This window comes from Psammomys obesus, unplaced genomic scaffold, assembly GCF_907164565.1.
Source record: "Psammomys obesus unplaced genomic scaffold, mPsaObe1.curated_primary_1811, whole genome shotgun sequence".
NCBI lineage: Eukaryota > Metazoa > Chordata > Mammalia > Rodentia > Muridae > Psammomys > Psammomys obesus.
Window position 1 is genome coordinate 9,164,462 of NW_026586589.1, and position 18,760 is coordinate 9,183,221.

The 18,760-nt window shown below is 53.9% G+C and overlaps 3 protein-coding genes across 3 annotated transcripts; 1 reads left to right on the forward strand and 2 right to left on the reverse strand.

The window, feature by feature from the left end:
* The first annotated feature begins 267 nt into the window (after positions 1-267).
* Positions 268-14,955, forward strand: Necab3 (N-terminal EF-hand calcium binding protein 3). The gene is made up of 13 exons (XM_055602403.1): positions 268-641; positions 2,297-2,321; positions 3,634-3,742; positions 4,388-4,413; positions 4,573-4,670; positions 11,787-11,923; positions 12,196-12,314; positions 12,476-12,555; positions 12,647-12,700; positions 13,016-13,128; positions 13,295-13,372; positions 14,024-14,115; positions 14,207-14,955. Exons 1-13 carry the CDS (start codon positions 540-542, stop codon positions 14,233-14,235), a joined length of 1,062 nt encoding a protein of 353 aa, XP_055458378.1. The 5' UTR covers positions 268-539; the 3' UTR covers positions 14,236-14,955.
* On the reverse strand, positions 6,131-7,535 carry Actl10 (actin like 10). Its single transcript, XM_055602429.1, has 2 exons — positions 7,529-7,535; positions 6,131-7,287 (listed from the first exon to the last, which is right to left on the reverse strand). The coding sequence occupies exons 1-2, from the start codon at positions 7,533-7,535 to the stop codon at positions 6,131-6,133; spliced, it is 1,164 nt and encodes a 387-aa protein (XP_055458404.1).
* Positions 9,089-11,477, reverse strand: CUNH20orf144 (chromosome unknown C20orf144 homolog). Its single transcript, XM_055602404.1, has 3 exons — positions 10,066-11,477; positions 9,768-9,866; positions 9,089-9,595 (listed from the first exon to the last, which is right to left on the reverse strand). The coding sequence occupies exons 1-3, from the start codon at positions 10,189-10,191 to the stop codon at positions 9,188-9,190; spliced, it is 633 nt and encodes a 210-aa protein (XP_055458379.1). The 5' UTR covers positions 10,192-11,477; the 3' UTR covers positions 9,089-9,187.
* Positions 14,956-18,760: the final 3,805 nt, after the last annotated feature.

The following is an 18,760-nucleotide window of genomic DNA, read 5'->3' on the forward strand; positions in this document are numbered from 1 at the left end:
TTTCCTGTATGTGTGCACACGTGTGAGTGCTTGCACCATGCGTTCCCGCCCTCTAGGCCTGTTTTGGAATTGAGGCGACCAGGGAAAGTTTTCCTGGAAGAGGTGCAGGGGGCAGAGCTCTGGGAGAAGGGAGGGGTGACTGGGAATCCGTGACTTGGATTAAGCTCTAAGTGGAAGTCCTCCGAACAGTGTTGACAGTCTTGGGGGCCATCTATTGTCCTCATTTGGCAGGGACGTGGCCAGATGCCCAGAGATGAAGAACGTGCGGGTTTGACCTGCTATGGCTTCTCACTTAGAGCTTTGCCTTCCCGCGCCAGACTGGGTGGAGCGCCTGGTCCTGTGGGACCCCTGGCAAGCTGTCATTGCCGGTGACCCCTGAGTGGCTCTTTACTTCACCCCTTTTGGAAGACTCTTCCAGGCAGGGAAACCGAGGCCAAGTGGGGGCGGGGCGTGCGCCCATTGGCCCAAGCACGGCCCCGCCCCCAGCCAGCCTGGGCAGCCTGGGAACCGCAGCCCGCAGCCTTGCAAGCCTCCGAGCCATGGCGTGCGCCGGGCTGCTCACTGTGTGCCTGCTCGGGCCACCTGCCCCCCAGCCGCCGCAACACTCTGCGCCTGCCGCGGGACACGCGCTTTTCCAGGACGTGAGTGGGGCGCCGGTGGGCGGGCGCCGGGCTCCCCGGTTTCGGTCCTCCGTGTCCCTGTCTCCCGCCACATCTCTTGGTCCTGCTTTGGTCCCTCTCCCAGACTGCGATCCTGCTGTTTTGATCCTCCTGTTTTTGTGTTCCTTGTGTTGTCTGTGCTGCTCCGTGTCTCTCTGTGTCCCTGGAGTGTTACTGCCCCTCACCCCAAATGTGCCCAGTGGGGCTAGGGGCTGTCAACGTTCAGTCACAGCAGCCATCACCGACCTGCTCCATGGCAGCCCCTGCTGGGCTGATAGGACACAGGAGCCTGGATCTAGAAGGAGGTCTGTCCTGCCCCAGAAGCCTCAGGCCTGATCTCTGGGTGGCAGAGTCCTACAGTTGGTAAGGGACTCCTCTTGTGGGCAGCAGGTGGCCTTGAAGCCCCTTTTGTGGCCATAGAACATCTTGGCCTGCCTCAGTCACTGCTCTGAGCCCACCCCCAACCCTTAGCTTTTACTCTGTGCTCAGCCAGTCTGGCCTCTCCTACCCCTACTCCAGAGGTCCCTGCCAGTGGGAGAGGCTGCCATGCCCCCTCCCCGATGCCCTAGTGACTCAGCACCCTGACCACGGTCCTCCAGGCCTGAGGAGCCATGTTCCAGGTCACAGATGGAGTGAGGGGGCACACTGGGATGTGGATGGAGTGTCTTCATTCCAAGCTTAGCTCTCCTGCCCCGCCCCCACCCTAATTACCCCAGTCAGGCCACTCTGAGCTGGTGCTGTGTGACTCCAATCCAGTAGCAGACCTTCTCTGAGTCAGCCTAAGGGTTATATTGGTTGTTTAGTCCGGTGACCCTGAGGGAGTTGGGTGGAAGGGTTTTGCATTCAGGTCCCTGGGCTACGGAGGGTTCTGTCTAGGCCTTGAACCTGATGCCCTTTGCTCAGCTGCTGCGGTGGACTGGTTCCTGGTAGGGCAGGAACTTGAGTATGCTGCTGTGTCTCTTTCATTATTGCCTCTACCAACAAAATGTGCTGACCCTTGCTGTGTTCTTTGCCCCTTACACTAATGTGTATACACATATGCCCATATTCCTTGTGATGAGTTGGCCTTATAAGACACTCCAGCCCTGAAAGGGTTAAACTCTAGGCTTCTGCTTCACATTCTAGAGGGGAAACTAAAGCACTCACAAAGGGCTAGCCACTGCCTGCTAGTCTTCAGCAGGCACAAGGGGAGAGCCTGTTCAGTGAGGGTGGACTGAAAATGGATTCTAGGAGGACACTTAGAAAAGTCGGGGTTCAGATATGATATGGCTTCCAAGGCTCCTCAGGGTGGATCTTGGCCCATCTGTCCAAGCTTCCTCAAGCTGGGAACATACCGAAGGCTGATACATCAGAGCCAGCTCGGGCTAGACTCCAGCTGTGGGAGGAGAAGGTACAAAGAGCTGGCCAGGAGTACCCACCCGCCGTGAGCCCTGCAGCAGGGGGGAGCCAGCTCAGGGCTTGCTGTGCTGCCTTCCTGTGCCGCCTGCCTCGCTGGAGACTCCTGCAGGACTGCCCTGAGCAGGGGGAAGGCAATGCAGGGGGGCTGGCTGGCCAGTTGGGTCCCCACTGGCTTGGGAGGGGGCTCCTACCTTCCTGGCTCCACTCATAGCACCCACTCATTTCCCTTCATCCCTTAGGTTTTCCGCAGAGCAGACAAGAATGGTGAGTGCTTTCTTCCACTCGGGTCCCACAGTGTGTGTGTGGGGGGGGGGGCGCAGGCAGGGTAGGAGAGCTAAGGACTTGGAAGTGCAGCTTAAAATGAACTCTTGAGAGCCCCAAATGGTAGCTCAAGCAAGGGACCCTTCCTGGAGAGCAGATGATGTACAGAATAGGGAACAGGGAAATGTGGTTTGAGCTGAGGCTGGAGGTGGGGGCTTGTGTTAAGGCAGTACCGCAGCTCAGTGATGGGTGATGGGTGCTTGTACAAGACCTTCTGGTGTCCTTACAACAGCTTGCTGGGTGGAACCCCTCTTTCCATGGGTGAAGCAGTAGAGTGAATCAGTTATCTAAGCCTTTAGTCAGTGGGTCTGGGATCCCGATTTGTTTGATACATCACCCTAGGCTCCCTGAATATGGTGGTGGAGCATTCATTCAACCTTCACTTTTCCTCTCTCTGGGCCTGCACACTCCTGTGTTTCGGCCTCCTTGTGTCCCTAGTGCTTGCCCCTTTCATGGGCTTCTTCAAATTGGTTGGGACCATTGATTTAAGATAGGTGCTGTCAAGCTGGGTGAGGTGGCACACACCTGTAATCCCAGCACTTGGGAGGCAGAGGCAGGCGGATCTGAGGCCAGCCTGCTCTGCAGAGCGAGTTCCAGGACAGCCAGGATGACCTGGACAGATACTGTCTTGAAAGAAACCAAAACAATAAAAACAAAGCAACACCCCTCACTAGCACCAAAAAGACTTTCAGTGTTCTCCTGCGGGGGCTCAGACCCTCCTCATCTTTGCTTATCCCCCAGAGCGGATCCCATTGTCTTTAACTATCGTGCTCCTCTGCTTACATGCCCCTACAATGGGAAGCTCATTCTTATCCCAGCCAGCTGCTGTTTGTGGAGTCCTGCCTGCTTTAGGAAGGCTTCACCTTCTCTGTGACTCCCCTAGGAGGGTCCTGGAGCCAGAGCATGGAGGTCTCTCTACCCTGGGGCAGAGCCAGTTTATGGGGCCAGGGAGTGTGTCCTTAAGTCCTAAGCTATGCTCTGATGTGTCCCAAGATACTCTCTCATATTTCCATTTGGCAGACATCAAGTCCCTACTGAAAGTATCTTCATAAGGTGGGCCCTATTTCCTTCAGCATATACTTTTGGGAACTCTTGTCCTTTTTGTCCAAACAGTCAGGTCCCCCACTGAGGTCAGAACCCTAAGCTATCTGGCTGAGTGATTGTGAATGCTAACAGGCTTTTGGGGAGCCTGGATCTGGGGACAGGATACAGCCAGGACTCAAGAATATCAACTCCATACCCTGTCTCTCCGTAGATGATGGTAAACTCTCATTTGAAGAATTCCAGAATTACTTTGCCGATGGGGTTCTCAGCTCAGCAGAGCTTCGGGAACTGTTCAACGGCATCGATGGGCATCTCACCGAGTGAGTACAATAGAAGGAATAGTTTGCTGTGGCAGTGCCAGGCAGGTTGGCCCAACCCACTGTGTGCCCTGTTGTCATAGATCTTTCTGGAGGACAGGGGGGTTGGGAAAGATGCCAGGGCCCAGTGCCAACTCTGTCAACCCACCTACACCTTCTCTTGTTGCTACACTGCTTCCAGCTGGGACCCCAGAATAGCCAGGCCTGAGTCACCACCCATGTTCAGCCCTTCCACTCCCAAGCAGAGGATGTCTGAGGACAGCTGGGTTCTGCCTGCCTCCACCTGTGGAATGCAGGTGCAGGAATGCACACCTTCTCACACCTGGCTCAAGTGTACACTCCCTCCCTGCTTCTTCGCTTGGGGCACACACACCATGAACATGCACAGCTGCCCATCCCTCCTCTCCCTTCCCTTCCTTTCCCTTCCCTTCTCCCTTCCCTCTTCCCATCTCCTTTGTGTAAATGCAAGACTAGCTCAGCATTCAAGGCTTCAAGGACTTGGACTGACCCTTTGAAGTGCCTGTGCCCCCTCCCCTGCCAAACAGATTATATTTCAGGCTGTGTAGACGGGATGAGGACTCTGGCTATGTCTAGGTCGCCGTGCCCGGGTTTGAAGAGTCTCAAGGCTGTTTTCTCTTTCCCTCACAGCAATTTAGAAACAGAGAAACTGTGTGGTGAGTAGTCCTATGCTGGCCCTTGTGTCACAGGCTCTGGGCAGGTGGGTGTGGTAGGGGATGCTTTGTGGAGCAGGTCTCATGGGATAGGAGGCTGGGGCAGCTGAAGAAATCCAGGTCGAGAGATGGCTCAGCCCTGAGCACCTCTTCTGCCCGCAGACTATTTTTCCAAACACCTGGGTGTCTATCGGCCTGTCCTGGCTGCCCTGGAGTCACTGAACCGCGCTGTGCTCATGGCCATGGACACTACAAAGCTGGTAAGTGCAAGAAAGGGCCTAGGGGGAACCTGAGGTGACATGGCGCAGTGGGACTTTTTCCTGCCATGGCTTGGGGTTGTGGAAATGGAGGTTAGGTTCAAAATCTGGTACTCCCACTTAATGACTGTGCCCTTTATTCCCTGGGTCACACTTTCCTCATCTATAAGCCAGGGGTGATAACGAACAATTGAGTGGACCGTGGTGGCTCACACCTGTAATGTCAATACTCAGAAGGCAGAGGCAGGAAGATTTACTGTCAGTTTCAGGCCAGTCTGTCTAGAGTGAGACTAGACACTGTTTTCTTCTTTGCTCTGTTCCTAAGAGAGTGCAGGCAACATCGTTGATTTTTGTTGGCCTGATGTGATTAGGAGGGGCTGTCAAACCAGGACCCAGTAGGCATGGGCTGGGACATAGGATATGAACGCATACATGTCCACAGGTACATGAGCCTTATGAGGCAGCGCCTCACCTCAGGACGTGTGAGAAGGTATGTGTATAGATTTATATATGCCTACCATTTTGTTGGCCTGTGCTATAGCCTGTGTAGACAAGGGTTGACAGCCAGGGATCCAGACCCTTAAAGTGACCAAAACTAAAACAAACAAAACCAAAAACCTTCCCTTCATGTGTTAAAAACCATCTCTGCCAAGACCACGTGTGGTAGCTTACACTTTTTTCTCTATGTATTTTGGACTGTTCTGGAACTTGCTTTGTAGACTGGGCTGTCCTCAGACTCAGATACAACTGCCCCTGCGTCCTGAGTGCTGGGATTAGTTTTACACACCGCCACTGTCTGGAGGTAGCTGATGCTCTGACATTAAACCCCCAGCACATGGAAGAGGCAAGAGAGCTTGAGACTGAACCCAGCCAATCATATAGTGAGATCCCGTAGAGAGGAGAAAATGATCTCTCCCGTGTTCATAGCTCTTCTGGGGACTGTGTGTGTGTGTAGGCGTAGGCCTGGGATTTGCATTATGTGTGTGTGTGTGAGAGAGAGATATAGATAGAGACACACAGACAGGCCTGGGGTTTTACCTGACCATACCTTGTTTTGGTACTGAGGATAGACGCCCAGGCCTTGCACCTGCTAGGTACTGCACTATACCCTTGCCCTCTGACTCCACTTTCCACAGAGAAAGGAAAAATGAAGCCTTCAAGGATCACCTGTACACACAGCTAGGGACAGGGCTTCTTGTTTTTTTCCAAGTGTTGTTCTTTGAGCCTGGCCACGCTGAACTGGCATTTTACGAACTAGTGGTGGTTTGTGTATTCAGACAGGAAGCAAAATGAAGGTCAGTGTTAGCCCAGAGAGGGAAAGGGCAGCCCATCCCCATATGATAACTGTGCCAGCTGCGAACACTTGAATCTGTTTATCTGGTTCTCCATGCTAGGACAGCGTTGCAGCCTCTGGCCCTGCAGCACCCTGGTGGCACACCATCCCTTCTAGTTCAGTATAAAACTCAGTCGAACACTTTCCGAACCAGAGAAGGGCCGAACTCCTGGTACATGGCCCGAGTCATCCACCGGCACTCAAAGGATTGCAGGGAGGCCATCATGGAGCCTCCAGTCCACACGGCTGTGGCCCGTCCAGGCTGAGCCACGAGGCAGGGCTGCAGGGACTGGAGCCCATTACTCTGGCACTGTGCCTCCAGCTCCAGGTTCATGCGCTGCACAAAGCCAGGGAAAAGGGTGGACCCGCCAGCCAGCACCACCGTCTTAGCCAGCCGTGGCCGCAGTGGTGTGGGTATCTTCTGCAGCGCCTGGAACGCCAACGCGGGCAGCCCCGGTTCAGGGTGGCCTAGGAGACTTGGCTGGAAGATGGGTTCAGGGCAGCGGAAGCGCTCGCTGCCTAGGCGCACGTAGCTGCCATTGCCCAGGCAGAAACAGGCCCTCTGGTGGCGGGCAGGGTCACAGATATCACCCTGGAAATCTAGCGACACATAGCAGCAGCGCTTCTTGAGCTGTGTAATGGTCTTGCGGGGCAGGGCCTGCAGCTGAAGGTCAGGGCACGCTGCCACCAGCAGTTCTCGAAAGTAGCGCGACAGGGTGCTGCCTGCCACGTTCAGACGGAAAGTGGCATTGTGCCAGGAGTGACCCGCGTAGATGGGTGTGGCGTGGCACACGCCCGCGCCCGCCTCCACAGCCAGCCCACTGATCGCTCCCGTGGAGCAGAGGGCCAGCAGCGCCGTGCTGGCCATGTGGCACGCGGGCACTGTCAGGGCCTCGAACAGCAGCTCGGCCACCTTCTCTCGGCCCTCGGGTGGGGCCGACGGTGAGTCGCTCACCAGCACAGGCCACTGTTTGGGGCGGACCTGCAGGCCTCCCACCATTAGGCGCTCCCACAGTCCCTCCAGTGCGTCCCAGTCCACCACCACACCATGCTTGATAGGGTGGGCACGGGCCACGCCGCCCGCCAGTTCGCAGCCAGGCAGCCCGGGCCCCACAGGCCGGTCCCAATTGGGCAGCAGACTCGAGCTCTTCAGCACCACGCGCGGCTGGGTCTCCCCAGCAAAGCCCGCCTTGGCGAAGCCCGAGCCTTGGTCCACTACCACAGCAATGTGACTCAACGACGGCAGCCTGCGGACGCGGGGGGTCCGGTGCACCGACGCCACCTTCCCTGCTCAGTGGACCCTGAAGCCCTATGGGCCTTCAGGACGTAGGACTAGCCCGCTCGGTCCTCAGCCCTGCCTCCGGCTATAGAGCCCTGCCTCTTAGACTGGCAGTTCCTTTTTGTGACTCCACCCCGAGGCGGCCCTGTTAGTCAGGACTTAATTCTTCCTTCGGGTCTCAGAGTCCCAGGCTTCCTAGGCAGCTCTCTTGGCACGTCACCTAGCTTGGCTAGAGAGACTTGGCTCCACCGTCCATGGCTGTGGAGGTGGAAAGGACTGGTTCTAGAAGAGAACTTAGATTGGGCTCATTATGACCTCAGTCTTGCAGCTCCCCCCCCCCCCCCGCCCCCCGGGAGTGTGTGATGGCAGCCATTTGGGAGTCCATGATAGGGGCTTGACAAGCCAGCACAGCTGTTAATTCTTTCTCCCAAATGCTTGGGAGTGTCTGTGTACTCCAGCCAGATGTGCAGCTCTTCTGCTCTCAGCTCTAAAGAGAAACCACACATGTACAGCTACTCTGAGGACTTCCTGTGCTCAGCCCTGATAGCCATACAGAGCATCTGGCCCGACCACTTCAGTTCTGAAGCTCACACAGCAACACTAAGCAAGTCCAAATCTCTCTTTGTGGTGTTTCTAACACCACACGGTAGCAATGAACCTCACCTTCTGCACAGATTATTCTCTTGGGACCATTTTAGTTGCAAATAGAAGGCTCAGTTGTACTTAAACTAAAATAAGGATTTTATTACAAGGATCTTGGATGTTTTCTAGATCACAGGGGTGAAATGAGTCTTACGAACAGGCTCTGACCATAGGGTTGTGGTAATTGGAAAGGTCTCTTAATGTTCCCAGTTACAGTCCTGAGGGAAAGGATGGATGCATGTGTTGATAACCATGATAGGGTGGACAGTTCTCCAGGAGGGAGAGCACTGTCTATGGGTCACACATTTTCCCAGCATCATTCAAGCCTGTGGTTAGTGGCAAAAGTGCATCCATCCTTAATCCCATGGGCCTAGTGAGCTGAGACCTTCATCCTGCCATCTCTGGCCCCAGGTGAAGCATTCTGAGCTAGTGTGGGACAGGAAAGAAGACTCATTCTCTCAGGAGTGATGGAAGGAGTAAGACTGACATTGGAGGCCACTGGTGCCATGTCAGTATGGAAGAGCAGAGGGCAAACTCTGAGAGGTACTGAGGGAATACAGGATGGGGAACTGGGGGTGAACACCCCAATTTTAGTTTTGGGCTTTGAGGGGTCAGTGGAGAGACTGTAAGAATGATGACCAGGGAGGGATAATGAATTTGCCCTAGACAGAAAGGGGTTTGGAAGAAGCTTTTCACTACAAATCGGGTAGAGGGTGGAAGTGGGTACCTTGGGAGAAAACTGATTAAGGGATCCTAAAATTTGGGGGACGGATGCTTGGGAATTACCGTCTACTGTCAGGCAGCAGTGAGACCAGAAGCTCAAGCCCCTCTGTGTTAACATTAGAGAACATGAAGTTCCAGCCCCACCATGTCTGACCAGCCACGTTGTTTTTCTTGGTTATGATGTCTGTCAGCAGCCTAGGACCTTCCCTCCTCCTAAGAGGGATTTTTGAACATTGGGGACTCTTGGAGACCTCAAGCCTTTGCCTGAAACAAGTTCTTAGTGTTGCCGAGCAGTTTACTCAAGCCCGTGTTTACTTGAGCCCATGGATCTGGCGTGAGCTGATCTTCGTGTCACAAAAGAGTAAGTTAAAGGTAGACCTAGCTCCAGGTCCTGGTGATGGCCGTTCTAAGCGCCGTTTATTTCTACTCACCAGGGACCTCAGTTTTGACCCTGGGACCGACGGCAGGGACAGAAGTGGCAGACGCCTGGGTTGCTATGTGCTCTTTATTGAGCAGAGTCCTGGCGCTTGGGGGGCTAGGCACTCAGGGCCGCGGGCGAGGGCAGCGGCGCCGCTTGCGGGGCTGCTCCTCGCGGGGGTCGCCTTCACCGCAGGCCTCACGCTGGGTCAGCAGGCGCCCATACACGGGCTGCCAGCACTGCGAGGCCTTAGCCCCGCCCCCCGCCCCGCCTGCCACTCGACGCCCCTCCTCCTGCAGTCGCGCGTCCAGCTGCAGCAACAGCACCAGGATCCTTTTCATCTCCCGCGCTCGCGTGCCTTCGCGCCTGTCCACACCGTCGCCTGCCCCACGAAGCATGGGCGCCACCGCTGGGAAGCACGTCGGGGCGCCGAGAGCATCCTCAGTCGGCCGCCCAGGCCTCACATATGGGCCCACCGTCGCCTCGGCCAGCTGCTGCCGCTTGTCCAGCGGAAAAAGCAGCACGATCTTGGTCTGGGGGTGGGCGGGCGTAGGGGAAGAACACGCCCTTGCAGGGCCCGAGGCCTCTCTCATGCCCGGAGGTCCCAACCTCCAGAACCCCACAGCCCCCCCCCCCCCGGCCCCCTGGCCTCCCCTCCCCCCCCCCAGGAACCCATCGTCCACCCTAGGCCAATCCACTGCGTACTTTCCCAGCCTTGATGCGGGGTTTCTCACCCACCCGGACAGGGTCAGTGGCCTCTCGCCATTGAAAGAAGGGTAAAGAAGCCTGTTGTGAGGCTGTGGGCTGGAGAGAGGAAGTAAAGAATATTCCAGGTCTGTGGCCCCAGCGGCTTCTGCCCCACTCCTGCCCTCGCTTCTGGGACCCTGCGCCACATATGTGGGCTCCAGGGACCCTTCTCCACTCTAGAGATTCTCTACCCACCCCCATGCCCCTGGGTCTAAAGGCGTAGATTCCAGCACCCTTCCGGCCTCCCCGTACTCACACTCGGCTTCTTCCGCTTGAGGTGGCTGAAGAACTGCTTGTGACGGGCCTTGTCCATGTCAGGTGGCCCGTCCTTGCTGGCCTGACTGGGTGCTTTGGTCCTCTTGTGGGAACTGCTGTTTCCCATGATAGGACTGGTCACTAGAGGCCACTGCCCATGCTGCCTCGGTCCTGCCCTCTAGCCAGAGGCACCGGTTTGGCCCCGCTCCACCAAGGCAACTGAATTGTGAGCTCACAGGTGACCTCACCGCACCAAAGCTCTGCTCCTCCCCTGGAACTCCCAGGGGAATCTGGCCTTTACTCATGGCCTATGACCTCTTCTGGTCTAAGCTTTCCCACTGCAACACAGGGTAGTGCTTTGCAATGCTTACAAAGTACTTAAGGGTGAGTAGAGGGCACTTTCTGTGGCTTTTGATTTGAATCCTGGCCCGCCACTAATTGGCAGCTTAACTTTGGCCAAGGTTTAACCTCTCAAGGCCCCGTATACAAAGTGGAGTCAATTATAGTTCCTACAAGTTGTTATGCTGGTTAAACAAGTCTGGTATCAAGTGGGCAGTTCTGTCAACCAGGTTTTCTGGTTGCAAACAGGAGAAAATCGGTCATTGAAAGGAAGTTATTAAAAAGATTTCATGGAAACCGAACCCACAGACTTTGGGCAGGACTCAGGCGCGACTCCATCCCTTTGTTAAGAGCTTGGTCCAGAAGGCACACCATCTTAGTTGAGCCAAGGCAGGCTATACACCAAGAAATGAAACCCATTACAGATGTTGCCACAGAGCCTGGGCTGTCTTGGCTCCTCAGGATTCCCATCCTAGATTTGGGTGCGTGGTGGGGGTAAGGGCTTCTCAGGGCACCCTTGATGTTCAGGCATGTAGCTGGACAGATTACTATGTTCCACAAAAATGGTGGCATTTTCAGATTGAGAGCTCAAACTGCGAGCACTAGGCTAGTTTTATGTAGGCAGTAACCGAGGGGTGGGAGAAACAGCCACAGGGTGACAGCAGCTGGGGAGTGTAAGAATCCTAAGATGGCTGGTACGGGATCTGCTGCTTGGTCAGTCCCTGTCTCCGTCTCCATTCACGGAACTGAGGGGAGCTGGCAGTGAGGCTGCAGTCAGGGCAGGCAAGCGTGCTTGTGTCTGTTCTCGGCGACCTGGATGTCTTGTATATGTAGTGTCTAGTAAAAGGCATGCTTGTTAAATGGATTGGCGAGTGGAACCATGAGAGCAGGTACACATGGACATTGTGAGTTTGCGTCTCACAGCTTAGTAAGGGGTGGCATCACACATCATTCCGTACCATGTGTAAAACTGGCCTTACTGCCCTGCATCTTCACCCTGCCTGGCTGTGAAAAAGATAAGAATAAGCATTCACAGAGAAGAGAAATTGAGAGCCAGGAAGACCCAGTGTACCAGCGTGCTGTGATCCCTATGAATAAGTCTCATATGTACCACGATTTTTAAAAACCCAGTCTGGACCCAGAAAAGGGACTTTAATTCTGGCTCTGGGGCGGCACAGGCAGGAGGATCACAATTCAAGGCCAGCCTGTGCTAAAAAGTAAGACCCCGTCCCAAAACAAAAATACAAAGTTGGTGCTGACTAGCTTGGCTGGGCCTGCATGCTCTGTACCTTTCACTTTTCACTGTTGCTCTGACGAGCACGCTATTACCAGATTGGAAGATAAGCTCCTACTTCAAAACATAACCCTCTGCCCTGCCCACAGGAGTATGAACAGGCTTCCAAGGTGGACCAGTTTGTCACACGATTCCTACTTCGTGAAACTGTGAGCCAGCTACAAGCCCTGCAGAGCTCACTGGAGGGGGCGTCTGACACTCTGGAGACCCAGGCCCACGGTCAGCGGTATGTGAGGGTGCTGTTGGCCTGTGGGTGTCTGAGCACTTTTTGTTCTTGCATTCCGAATTCCTCAGGGTCATGATCTACTCAAGCCTTCTGGAGGCCATATTCTTGGCCAGGGAGGCCATGAGCTGTTGAGAAGGGGTAGGTGGTTTGAGGGCTGGGCTTCAGAGACTCAGGAGACCTGTCTTGCCTCACCTAAGCCTGGTCCTTTGCTGAAATGCCAGTCCTTGACCCTATGGGTCTGGGGACATTAGGCTAACTTTTCTACTTCCCAGGTTGGATGACGAAAATATAAAAGTGCAGAGTAGGTTCCGTGGTAGCCGGCGGGCATGTCGCAGGGCCCTAAGGAGCATCAGTTGGTCACCAACCTGGTCTCCTGGATCCACTGATACAGGTGTGTCTGGGGCAGCGTAGGATCTGGCTGCACAAGGTCCAGGGCAGATGTGGCGTCTCCTGTTCTCTCAGGGCTCTGCTTGGCCAATGTTCCCATTTCACCCTGAGAGGCCTCACAGCTTCAGGGGCCCCTGGCTGATGCCCGTCTGCTCTCTGTGCCAGGGTGGAGTTCAGAGGCTGAGCTGCAGTGGCAGCTGCAGGTCAACCGCCTCCAGGAGCTCATAGACCAGCTTGAGTGCAAGGTAAGAGGCGGTGCCCTCAGAGAGGATTTCTGTCACACCTGCCCAAGCCAATAGCATACTAGAGGTTCAGCCTATATTGTGTCCCTTGCAGGCACCCCGGCTGGAACCCCTGCATGAAGAGGACCTTGCCAAGGGTCCTGACTCGGTGAGCTTGGGAAGGAGTACTCATCAAGAAGGGTAATGGCTGTCTACCCAGACCTGGTAGGCAGGTTCTTGTTCTGTGACTGTCTGAGGTCGTCTGTCCTCTCACCTGGATCTGTGAAAGTCAGGCCTGAGGTAGGGCACGGTGAGAGGTCGGACAGCAGAGAGGGTCAATGGCTTGGAGGATGGAGTCAGATGCTAGGAAGTCTTGCTGGTTGTGGGGACCTGACCCCACAGGGGGCGAGTCTGGACCACGTCAGGAAGGTTGGAGTTATACTCTGAGTATGGCTTGCCCTGCGACTATCTGCTCTCTTGCCAGCACATCCTTGTGGCACAGAGGCAAGTGCAGGTGGCAGAGGATGCCCTGCAGGATTTTCACCGTGCCCTGTGCTGCTACATGAACTTTACAGGAGCCCAGAGCCATTGCCTGCAGTGAGTCCCTGGCTGGTAGTGTGACGGCTGCAGTGGGGGCGGCTAGGTGGTGGGGCAGAGAGGGATGGTGGCTGGGTACCCTGGGTAGGGTTCCCATGAGATCCTCGACAGGCAGGCAGTGTGGCCACAGCCCTGGTCCAGCCTGGCTACCTCTTTGGCTCTGCAGTGTGTCTGCCCAGAAGATGTTAGACAGCGCTGCTTTCGCCCTGTATGAGTTCTGGCAGGATGAAGCCTCCTGGAGAAGGTGAGTGATGGTCTTACCTCTGACACTGAGTATGGGTTCTGGAGGGGGTCAAATCAGGTTCAAGGCTCTCCTCTCCTATTCACTGGCTGTGATTTCAGATAATTTACCTAACACATCTGGGTCCCAGATGAGGTGATGTGTAAAGAATGAACGGAAGTTAGATATTGAGTGCATGCCTGTCATATCAACACTGAAGGCAGAAGCAAGAGAGCTCAGAGTACAAGGCCAGCCTGGGCTACAGAGCAAATTCAGCAAAGCCCTGTCTCAAGCAAAACAAAACAAAACAGCGAACAGTACAAGTGGCTATGGTTGCACCAATTTATAATCCCATCACTTGGAAAGCAGGAGGAACAATAATTCAAGGCCAGCCTGAACTATAAAAACAAGACCCTAACACAAATCCCCAAAACTCAATATAAAGCCAGATGCAGTCAGTATGCCCCTTTGCTAGGTGTCTTCATTTAGTCCTTGCAGTAGCTTCGTAATGCAGGTACCTTATTCCCATTTTACCCAGGGGAAAGACTGAGGCTAGAACCAGTAGTGGAAGGGTTGGTGCCTTGAGTCCAGGCAGCAGAACTAAGCCTGGATGACCCAGAGCACTGATCTTAGAGAAGATGGCTGCAGCCTCTGTCTGTCCTGTGGCCCTTCCAGGCACCAGCAGTCGCCCTGCAGCAAGGCCTTCCAGCGCACCCTCATCGACCACCTGCGCGCCCCGGACACACTCACCACGGTGTTCTTCCCAGGTGTGCTAGACCCCTGTGCTCCCAACAGCCCCGGGACCCAGGAGGGGCAGCTCCCCCTGTAGCCCCTGACTCCCCAACCTCTTACCCACAGCCTCCTGGTGGACTATGAATAATAACTGAGCCAGCTCTGCTTAAGCTGCAGCCCTGCCTATCACTCTAGAGCCTTCTGCACTGGTCAACTCTACACTAAGACCAAGGAATCTGTCTGTTCCCAGGCTAAAGGCCTGGACAGCTGGTATAGGGTCTCAGCCCAGGGATCAGGAGCTGGGCTGCTTGCTTTGTTTGTTTCACTGTTTGTAGCTGCCAGGCATCTGAGCTTCTGTCTGATTCGGAAAGCCCAGATTCTGGTCCCCCTTTCCTCTCCCTTGCTGTGTGACACAGGCAGAGCCCTTCCCTCTCTGGCTACCTAGGGGTGTCCTGCTTTCTGCCTGCTCCTTTGGGGGTTAGGTTTCTGTTTTTCCTCAACTAGTGGCAGAACCAGGGCTGATGCTCAGGGACCCACTCTCGAACCCTGGAACCTTGACCCCTCAGGCTAGGCCATCTCAGCCTGTAGTATAGAGACCTGGGTGTCCATCACCCTTCTAGCTCAGCCCTAGAATTTCTAGCATCAGTGGCTGTACCGGAGACCTCTGGAGGATCCTGGGTTGGTTTGCATGTCATCTGCATATCATTTGCATGCTCTCACCCCACCCATTCTCAGGGCACAATGGGAAGGCCCAAGAAGACCTTGCAGAGTAGCAATAATTTGGGCATAGAATTGCCTGCTGCCCCCAGAGATCTCTGAACCCCAGCCTGGGATCCTAGCACAGAGGCAATAAAGTTGGTAGTCACCTGTGGTGTTGCCTCTATCTGTCTGTCTGTCTGTCTGTCTGTCTGTGTGTGTCTCTTGGCAAGGTCAGGCTTTGCTGGCCACCTTGACATGACACTCAGGGAAGAAAGCCTGCTTAGAGCTACACTTGGTTTCCAGTGCCGCTGCCACACTGGTAGAAGGAGCTTCATCATCATTCACTCAGCTCAAGACCAAAGCCCAGACCCTCCCTCTAGAGCGCTGCGTGGGAAAGAGAAATGATGTCCAAGCTCAGCTTCACCTGACAGAGCCTTCTCAGTGATCCAGAGAGCCTGCTTGAGGGGGACCTAGCCCATGCCAGAACCTGCTAGGCTGACCTGCATGAGTCCTCCTCGCTATAGCAGGGCAGGGGGCCTCCTACTTGTGACTAATGACTAGTGACTAATCCTGACACCTAAAGTGGTGCTCCATGGTGAGGTTCGTGGTACCACAAGAGCATGGCATGGATGTCACCTGTCTCACGTGGGGATCTCAAGCTCAGTGTGGCAGGGGCACTCAACTCCAGTCAACCAAGGGAAGCCAAACCAGATGGCTCCAGAGACCAGGGGGAAGGAGGAAGACTGGGGAGTGCAGCTGGGGAGGCAGAGCCCTTAAAGGAGCTTCATTCTGGAAGCTACAGTAGGTTTTAAGCCAAGCCTGGCGGCCAGGGTTTGAATGCTGCTTCATTCATGTCTCTGTGTGTCTGACTGCCAGAGCCTTGCTGGGTGCTGGGTTGTGGCCAGAATAGCAACTCTGCTGGCAGAAGTGCAGATCTGGCCTCCAGGCAGGGTCTTTTCTGTGGCTCTCCCAGTGGCCTCAGCAGATGCCTGGATGCTGTGGGGCTAGAAGGCTCCAGAATGTGCTGCCAGTTGTCTGTTCCTTTTCCACACGGGCTCTGAGTCTCCTGGGAGAGGTTTGCTGCCCACATTGTGGTCTCAGTCCCCTTAAGAGAGGGAACTAGCCTTGGAGGGATGACCCCACTCTCAGGCCCGTGTTGTATTTCCCCCTAAACAGTAATAATAGACTCAGAACTAAAGGAATGAGTTACAGCAGCATGCTACTTGCAGTGGATAAGCTCTGGGCTCCATAGAAGAACAAAGGTGATAAACACATCTCTGTGTGTGTGTGTCAGCCAGAGGACAATCAGGTGTGGTTCCTCAGGTACTGTTTTGTTTTTGTTTTTGTTTCTGTTTCTGTTTTGGAGACAGGGTTTTTCTGTGTAGCCTTGGCCTCCCTGGAACTCAATCTGTAGACCAGGCTGGCCTTGAACTCCCAGAGATCTGCCTACCTGCCTCTACCTCCCAAGGGCTGGGATTAAAGGCAAGTGCCACCACTACCTCAGGTTGTCACCCCCCATTCATTTATTTATCTATTAATTATGTATACAGTGTTTTGCCTGCATGTACACCTGCACGCCAGAAGAGGGCACCAGAGCTCAGTATAGACGATTGTGAGCCACCCTTGGTTGCTGCGAATTGAAGTCAGGACCTCTGGAAGAACAGCCAGTGCTCTTAACCTCTGAGCCATCACTCCAACCCTTCAGGTCTTCTTAAAAGCTTCAATGAGTGAGCTATCTCATTAGCTTCTTTGGTCTTGATACAAGCTCTTACTATGTAGCCCAGGTTGGCCTGAAAGGTGTTATCTTACTGCCACACCTGGCCCCACTGCTATCTTAGAGGTGATTATCTCAGCCAGCTCCTCTGATGGGGTATGTCTTTAATCTGATGTCCTAGGATGGTTACTGTTCAGCAAGAGTTAACTTAAAAATTTTTTTTCCTTTTTTTTTTTGGGACAAGGTCCTCAGGCCTTGAATTTGTTGAGATCTTCCTGCCTCAGCTTCCTAAGTGCTGGGACATAGGCCTATGCCTAGACCTGGCCTTGAAGGATTTTGTTTTGAGACCGGATCTCACTATGTAGCTTGAGCTCACAGAGATCCACCTGCCTCTGCCTCCTAGGTGTCTGGTTGTTGGTTTTTATTTTATTCTTTCCAAGTGCTGGGAATTGCACTCATATGCTACACAAGTGCTGTGCTACTGAGCTACAGCCTCAGCCTTTTTTTCTTTTCAAGACAGGGTTTCTCTGTGTAGCCTTGGCTGTCCAGGACTGGACTCACTTTGTAGACCAGGCTGCTTGAAATCACAGAAATCCACCTGCCTCTGCCTTTCTGAGTGCTGGGACTAAAGGTGTGCCCACCACTCCTGGCTGCTTTCTCTTTTTTCCTTTTTTGCTCTTTGAGACAGCGTTTCTCTGTGTAGCTATCGTGGACTCACTTTGTAGACCAGGCTGGCTTTGAGCTCACAGGTATCCACCTGTCTCTGTCTCCCCAAGTGCTGTGATTACAGGCGGGCACCACCCTGCCCAGCTGCCTTTTCATTTATCTTAGTTTTGAGGTGTGACACTTGGGCGAGCCTCCTGCCTTACCATGCATTGCCATGTAAGTTATGTATTTTAACTTTCCGTTGATAAGATCTCAGTAAGTTTCCAATGCAGGCCTTGAACTTTTCATTCCCCTTCCTCAGCCTCCGGAGATGCTGTGATTAGACAGGCCTTTGTTACCAGGTCCAACTAACTTATTGAACAAGCCGCTTGCTCCCCTACTGAAGGCTCAGAGCTACTAGGGAGAACACTGAAGCTGGAAGGGGGTATGTATCCTGCTGAGAGTCCTTTAGGAGAGAACAACTTGGTTTGAGCTCTCCAAGCTTAAGCAGGGAAAATCTTAGTGGATGGAGAGGGTGGAGGTCAGGCAGGAGAGCTGCAGAAAGGTGAAAAAGGACAGAATGAAGAGGGAGTAATCGGAGATCAGGCAAGGTCCAAGGTGTAGGTGTGAGTCTGGAGTCTCAGCAACAGGAAGGAGCCTAAGGCGGGGATACTGGGGCATGCCGTGTCTTTAATGATGTGTACTCCCCTCCTCTCTGTCTGTATCCGTATCCTAACACGCGGCTGCACTATGTCCCAGGAGGGGCCCTCAGTCTTCATTGCTGTGGTCACCACATCCCTTTAGTCACTGGCTCTTCAATGGCTCCTATTTTCTTCTTTCTTCTCCATTGAATCATTTGTCTGAAAATCAAGGCCTTTTCCACTCCCAATTCATGAAGTCCCCTTTATCTAAATCACATGCAGGCTGATGGGCCATCCCCAGCCACAGTCATCTCTCTTTGGTCTCTCACTGGCATCTACTCTAGAGACACTGCCTCACCTTTAGCAGCAGGCTAAAGTCATGAACTTGGGATTTTTTTTTTTTCTTTTAATAATATATATATATACAGGGTTCTGCCTATGTTTAGGCCTGCACAACAGAAAGGGGCACCAGATCTCATTGCAAATGGTTGTGAGCCATCATGTGATTACTGGGAATTGAGCTCAGGACCTTTGGAAGAACAGTACTCTTAACCTCCAAGCCATCTCTCCAGACCCCTCGGCATCACCTCCTACAGCTCTTTCCCTCAGAGCCTGCTATGACTGACTCTGTAACATCTACTGGAGATGTGCTTTGTGATAACAAAATGTTAGCAACCAGGTCATGACGGGCTGAGTCCTGAAGCCAGAAGGTTCTGGCTCTTTACCTAGCTGTCACCCCACCATCAACTGCCTGTACCTGTGACTGGGGTTTGGCTTAGGGCTAGGTCAGGTGCAGCAAACCTAGACAATGCCCAGTTTATAGCACCTTAGCTTCTTGTACACCAGCTCCTGTTGATGCAGCCTCTGAGAAGATAAAATGAGAGGACTATAAGGTAGGGTAGCGAGGGAGTCATTCTTTTTTTGTTAATTTTTCTGTGTAGCCCTGGCTATCCTGGAACTCACTCTGTAAACCAGGCTTGT

What these genes read in the sequence shown, in the direction of transcription:
- Necab3 (XM_055602403.1), top strand. Translation starts at nt 540, where the DNA reads ATGGCGTGCGCCGGGCTGCTCACTGTGTGCCTGCTCGGGCCACCTGCC. An exon ending in CCGCAGAGCAGACAAGAATG is followed by an intron (nt 2,322 to 3,633) that starts GTGAGTGCTTTC and finishes GTCTCTCCGTAG; the next exon opens with ATGATGGTAAACTCTCATTT. An exon ending in GATGAAGCCTCCTGGAGAAG is followed by an intron (nt 13,373 to 14,023) that starts GTGAGTGATGGT and finishes TGGCCCTTCCAG; the next exon opens with GCACCAGCAGTCGCCCTGCA.
- CUNH20orf144 (XM_055602404.1), bottom strand. Translation starts at nt 10,191, where the DNA reads ATGGGAAACAGCAGTTCCCACAAGAGGACCAAAGCACCCAGTCAGGCC. An exon ending in TCAAGCGGAAGAAGCCGAGT is followed by an intron (nt 9,867 to 10,065) that starts GTGAGTACGGGG and finishes TCCTCTCTCCAG; the next exon opens with CCCACAGCCTCACAACAGGC. An exon ending in CCCGCATCAAGGCTGGGAAA is followed by an intron (nt 9,596 to 9,767) that starts GTACGCAGTGGA and finishes GCCCACCCCCAG; the next exon opens with ACCAAGATCGTGCTGCTTTT.